A 5535-nucleotide genomic window follows, 5' to 3' on the forward strand; every position below is an offset into this window, starting at 1 on the left:
AATTAACACACCTATAACATTCAAATGATGGAACTAAACAAAAAAAGGGATACAGATGAATGTCCATTTTGTATCTGTGTATTCAAAATGGTTAGGATATATAGTTACATTCTCTTAATGAATAGAGGGATTTGTTGTAATAGTGTTTGTAAATAGAATATCTTGTCTGCATCTTGTACAGCAAATAACCACTAGGAAGAGAGTATGCAATGTGTTAATTATTAAAACTGTCATACCAATTTGATGTGAAACTGTCTCATTGCTATTTGTCTCTCAATAAAATTGTGGAAAAAAAAAAAAGATAAAGTACATGGCAGGGTGGGTGTAAGCTACATGCAAATGCTACACCATTTCCTATGAGGGTCTTTAGCATCTCTGGGGCTTTGGTATCCGTGGAACTGAGGGAAAAATTGTTTCACACTGAGCACTCAACAAATGCTATCAAGGGCTGGGGAGATAGCTCAGTAGAATAAGCGCTTGCCTGACAAGCACAGGGTCCTGAGTTCAATCCCCAGTACTGCAATAAATAAATAATAAAAAATAAAAATAAATAAATAAATAAAGATAAAAGACAAGAGAAAGAGATGACTGCTTTTCCAAAAGAATTTGCTAGGCAATAGCCTTGGTATGTATGAATGTGCTTGGGCCTTTCAGAATTACTTATCACATATGGAAATCTACAAACATCATATGTAGGTTTAAGATGAAAATAAGAATAGTTATAACAAAAAAACAAAAAAATCAAGCTACTATAATTTCTCAAACAAAAAGATAAAGATAAGACGAATAATTTCATATCACAGTATGAAAATAAGTGATACACCAACTGGCACAGCGTATGGTTGGCAACATATATAAATGTATTTTCTTAAAGAGCTAGAACTTTAAGATGACTGTATAACCTAGTATCTGCTACTAATGTACTGTTATTTTCTATTCTCTAGTACTTCTATCTCACGAATAGCCAAAGATTGGTAACTTACAAACACTACCACTACAATGGGGCTGAGTGTAGTGGCTCATACCTGTAACCCCAGCTACTTGGAAGCCTGAGGCAATAGGATCACCAAGTTCAAGACTTACAGTTATATTTTAAATTTTATAAAAGAAATGTTGATTGGGCAAAGGGGTGGCTAAGAATGTAGTTCAATAGTACAGCACTTCTGCAAACAATCCCTAGTACCACAAAAAAAAAAAGTGGGGGGGAAACTACCTCAGAAGATGGAAGAAATTGTAAAGTCATTTCATGAAAAGTATAGAGGAATTTAAGATTTATAGTTGCAGATGATTAGGGAAAAGGCATACTGCCTTAATGGAATTGTTTAATGACTGTAGTGAAAAAAACAGGAAATAATGAACATACATGCAGGGATAGGCCTGGAATCTGAAACATTGAGCCTATGCATGCAGGGCTTCTGAATGGGGTAAGCAAAAAAGTGCCATCATCTCAGATAAGCAGAGAGAAGCAAAAGAGGAAGACAGTGGGTACTTATTTGTACTTGGGATGTTCAAGTGATTAAACTCGGAGAAAAATCTAAGGTTATCTCCCAAAGAAAAGGTGAAACCAAAAATTATATAGGTGCTCAGAAAAAAACAAAACTGGCAGGATCATATGGTAGCTCCCAAACATTTTGTTTTTATCTTTTACAGAGTACCCTCAGGGCAAAAGACCGTTAACTCATTTCCACAAAATTATCTTTCTTTTTTTTATATTTATTTTTTTATTGAGAAATAAATATAAATGAGACAGTTTCACAGCTGATTAACAGGACACTTCTGATAGTCAATACACTGTACAATGTTATCTTCTTAGTGGTTATCCATAGTACAAGAAGCAGACAGGATATTCTGTCCAAACACTGTTAGTACATCTCTTTCTTCTCATTGAGTGAAGCGAAAGTAGCTGTAAATTTATCTTATTTTGTATATGTAAATACAAAATGATCTTTCCTTTGTATCTTTTTTTTAATTTTTTTTTGTCCTGTCAGAGGTGAATATTTTATTGGCATCTAAATACTATAGGTGTTTGAATTCAACTAAACAATCTAACACTGTCTAGCAGTCTATATTAGTGGGTTATCCTCAGAAGTTATTGACTTGAGCCTTTTACAGCTCATCGTATTAATATGGATTTACTTTATATACCTCGTTTTTATACTTTTCTGCTGGATGGTTAAGACCAAGATATAGCAAGACCTATATAACAAGAAATGTAACTTTTGTTATCTGATAAGGTCAGCCAAGTACTCTTAGGATTTATCCTGTAGCCCTGTACCGCCCTTTGTACATCCTTTTGTCAGTGTCAGCCATGAGGATGAGTCACGGTCATTGCTTGACCAATTTGCTCTCTGTGAAAGCTTGAGAAAATGTTTTTTCCTCTCTATGTGACTCTCCCCAAAACTTCTCTTTCTAATGGAAAAAGAATTCTGTGACAGCAATCAGTCATATATAAAATCATAATACACATATCTTAAAGTGAAGATACCAGAGCCAGTCAGGGTCAGGTATGCCTGTCATCCCAGTACTCTGAGAGGCTGAAACAGGAGGATAACAAATTGAAGCCCAGCATGGACAAATGAGACCCTGTCTCAAGATAAAAAATATTTTAAAAGGGTTGGGGATATAACTCAGTGAAAATACTATGGGTTCAATCCCCAAACTATTTTTTTTTAAGTTTATTTATGTAGAGATTTTTTTTTTTTAATTTTGTGTGTGTGTGTGTGTGTGTGTGTGGCCAGCTCAGCCCACCAGGGGGTGGGGCTGGCTGGCATGTGGTGCTGGGGGATTGAGCTGCAGTCCCTGTGCTTTGCTAAGCTTGTTGTAAGTAGGTGCTTTAGACCACGAAGCCATCTCACCAGCCCAATCCCCAAACTATTTAAAAAAAAAAAAAAAAAATCCTAGAAAATTGTAGGTCAAAATTTATTTGATACAAATACAGTATGCACTAGTATTTGGTTGAGGACATATGATCACGATGAACTAAATTTATAACACTAACTGAAAATTCATTTGTCATATAAAACAAGAATACCACCTGAAAATGTCAAGACAACACTGATGGTGCCCTGATAAGGAATTACTACAGCAGGCTCCAGTACAACCCTTGCGAGGCTGCCAATGCAGTTCAGCCGCCAAATTTCTTTTAATACTGAAATTCTAGTAACATTTTATTTTATGAAAACCAAATACCACTGGTGATGCACTTAGGAAAATATTACTAAATAGCCCCCCAGTTTTGATCCCTGAGAGCTTAAGAAGATGAGAATTGAGAGGAGCATTGATGATCATAATCGTAACGTCAAGGTTGGGAGTGAGAACTGGGTCACAGAACTGGTCCCAAAAAGGGAGTTAAATGTCCTTTTAAAGGGACATTTAAAAGCAAATTACAAGTACTACTGCTCCAAGGACGGCACTCAGAGAACTGTGCTGACAAAGTGCTGGGAGGAAGGAAGTTGTGCAGATGGAGATGAGCAGTCTGCTCTCTTCCTTCCATCACTCCTTCATAACCTACCTACCTCTCTTTGCGGGGGACTGGAGGAAGGGAAACGTGTAGTAACTTTCTGAAGGGAGGAACAATGACTTAAGACCACACAAAAAGGGTAAAGTTATTATCTATGTACTGGTTGCATGGAGATCAGATGGCAGTACAGGCACGGAGAAGGACGAATTACCTCTGCACTACAGGTAAACTAAGGGGAAAGTAATCCAAAACTGGGCTTGGTGAGTGATTATCCACAAGAAGTTCTGGACATGGTAATCCCCCAACGAAGACAGAACAGTATTTAAACATCTATGGGCTGGCGTATTGCTCAATAGTAGAGGAATTATTGCCTAGCACGCTGCAAGTCCTTGGATACCATCCCTAGAAGAGGGGTGGGAGCTGGGAGCGGGTGTCTGATTCACTTTCTTTGCACCTTGGGCAAGGCACTCAACCTCTGTGTGCCTCATCTGTAAAACGGGAGTAACAATCTTACCTACCTAACAGGATTGTCTTATGGCTTCAACAAATTATATTTGCACATCGTTTAAAACCATGTTTTTCCCTACATCTAACAAGTGCTACCAAAGTTTTGTTAAATAAGTTAAAGAAGGTCAGAGTTCGTTTTGACATCTCCAAATAAAATAATGCAGTGTAAATGGTAGTGGGGTGCGGGAGCGCAGACGCGTTAAATTTTCATCAGCGTTGTGAATACCATGAGGCTGCACCTGGGGGAAGGGGTCGTCTTCCCAACAGGGTTCAAAGAACACCCGGGCGCAGTCTGAAGGAAACTTGCTTCCTCTCAGGGCCTAGGATTTGCAGCAAACTCGTTTTTTTGAGTAGCTGTGATTTTTCAAGCAATCACTGTATTCCGGACAACAGTCCACAGAGTAAAATTTTGTTCTAAAGATCAGGACTTTCGGCTAACGCAGCACAGGGGTGGAGGCGCTGGAAGAAGAAGGGTGATGTCCCCAGGGGGAAGATCTACCACCATCTGTCAGGCAGTCCCCACCTCCCAGCCCTCGAAGCAGAGTGAAGGCTATAGCGCCCGGCGAGGCGGACAGAGCCTCGCAGTAACAGTTGGAAAGGGACCCCCGTGGGCTGCACAGAGAAACCCGCCTCGCCAGGACGCAGGTCCCTGCCGGTCCCTCCACAGGGCGGCGCCGACGCTGGCCCTGCGGGCTGCCGGCCAACGCACAGATCCCAGGAAGTCTGCCCGCACCGCCCGTCCCGCCCGTCGTCGGCCCCGGTACCCAGGGTACCTGAGCGTGGGCCCGATGCAGGCCGTGTCGGTGCTCTCGATCTCTCGCAGGATCCGCTCGTGCTCCGCCGCCGACTCCAGGCTCTCCGCCTCCGCCATCTTAGCCCGCTCCATAGACTGGGGGCGCCGGGCACCGCGTCCCCTCCCTCAGCGAGGCTCACCTTTCACTCCTCACCCTCGGTCTCACCCAAGGCTCCAGAGCCGCCCCAGCCTCCAGCAACCCACAGTTCGACCCCGCCCTCGGGATCGCCACGCCCCCTTGCGTCATCACGTTCTGACGTTCGCGCGCTCCCCACTGGGATTTGCAGTCCTCTGGGCGTTACTAGGCTGGCTCTGTTCTTTAAATCGTTGAAACGGTGCAAGTTTTGACAGCCCATATAAGCCAAGAACACAACACACAACAGCATTATGTATAAAGTGATGATCAAGCCAGACAATGGCACTGGCTTTGCGAATTCTTGTTTAACACGTTTGCCACAAAGCGCAAACAGCTCCGCGGGAGCGAAAAGAGAAAACTATACAGACCCTCACAGAAGGGGAATAGGGAGCATGGGACAGAGCTGGAAAATCTAAAACTGCGATACAAGGCAGAATGTTGAACAGTGCTTCACAGATTCGCTTTCAGAATTCCCTTCTGGATGTGAAGGCTTCTTAGGGACAACGCCTGGGAAGTTAAAGGTGCGACTGGAAGGTGTGAGGAACGCCCATATAGTCAAGAATTTAATTTGCACTACCGTAAAAGAAGTAGAGGTAAGCTGTTGAGGCTGGCGAGGCATCTTAAGGGAGAATTTGTGAA

The 5535-nt window shown here is 42.1% G+C and overlaps 1 protein-coding gene across 2 annotated transcripts in view; it reads right to left on the minus strand.

The window, feature by feature from the left end:
* Positions 1–4960, minus strand: part of Exoc6b (exocyst complex component 6B) — a 650136-nt gene extending 645176 nt beyond the window's left edge. For both annotated transcript variants that reach the window (XM_023718391.1, XM_004634081.3), the window contains exon 1: positions 4741–4960. In XM_023718391.1, the coding sequence (XP_023574159.1) occupies positions 4741–4853 (113 nt within the window). In that variant the 5' untranslated portion in view covers positions 4854–4960. The remainder of the gene's footprint in view (positions 1–4740) is intronic.
* Between the last annotated feature and the right edge of the window lie 575 nt (positions 4961–5535).

This window comes from Octodon degus, unplaced genomic scaffold (genome assembly GCF_000260255.1).
Source record: "Octodon degus isolate 3935 unplaced genomic scaffold, OctDeg1.0 scaffold00058, whole genome shotgun sequence".
In the NCBI taxonomy this organism is placed as follows: domain Eukaryota; kingdom Metazoa; phylum Chordata; class Mammalia; order Rodentia; family Octodontidae; genus Octodon; species Octodon degus.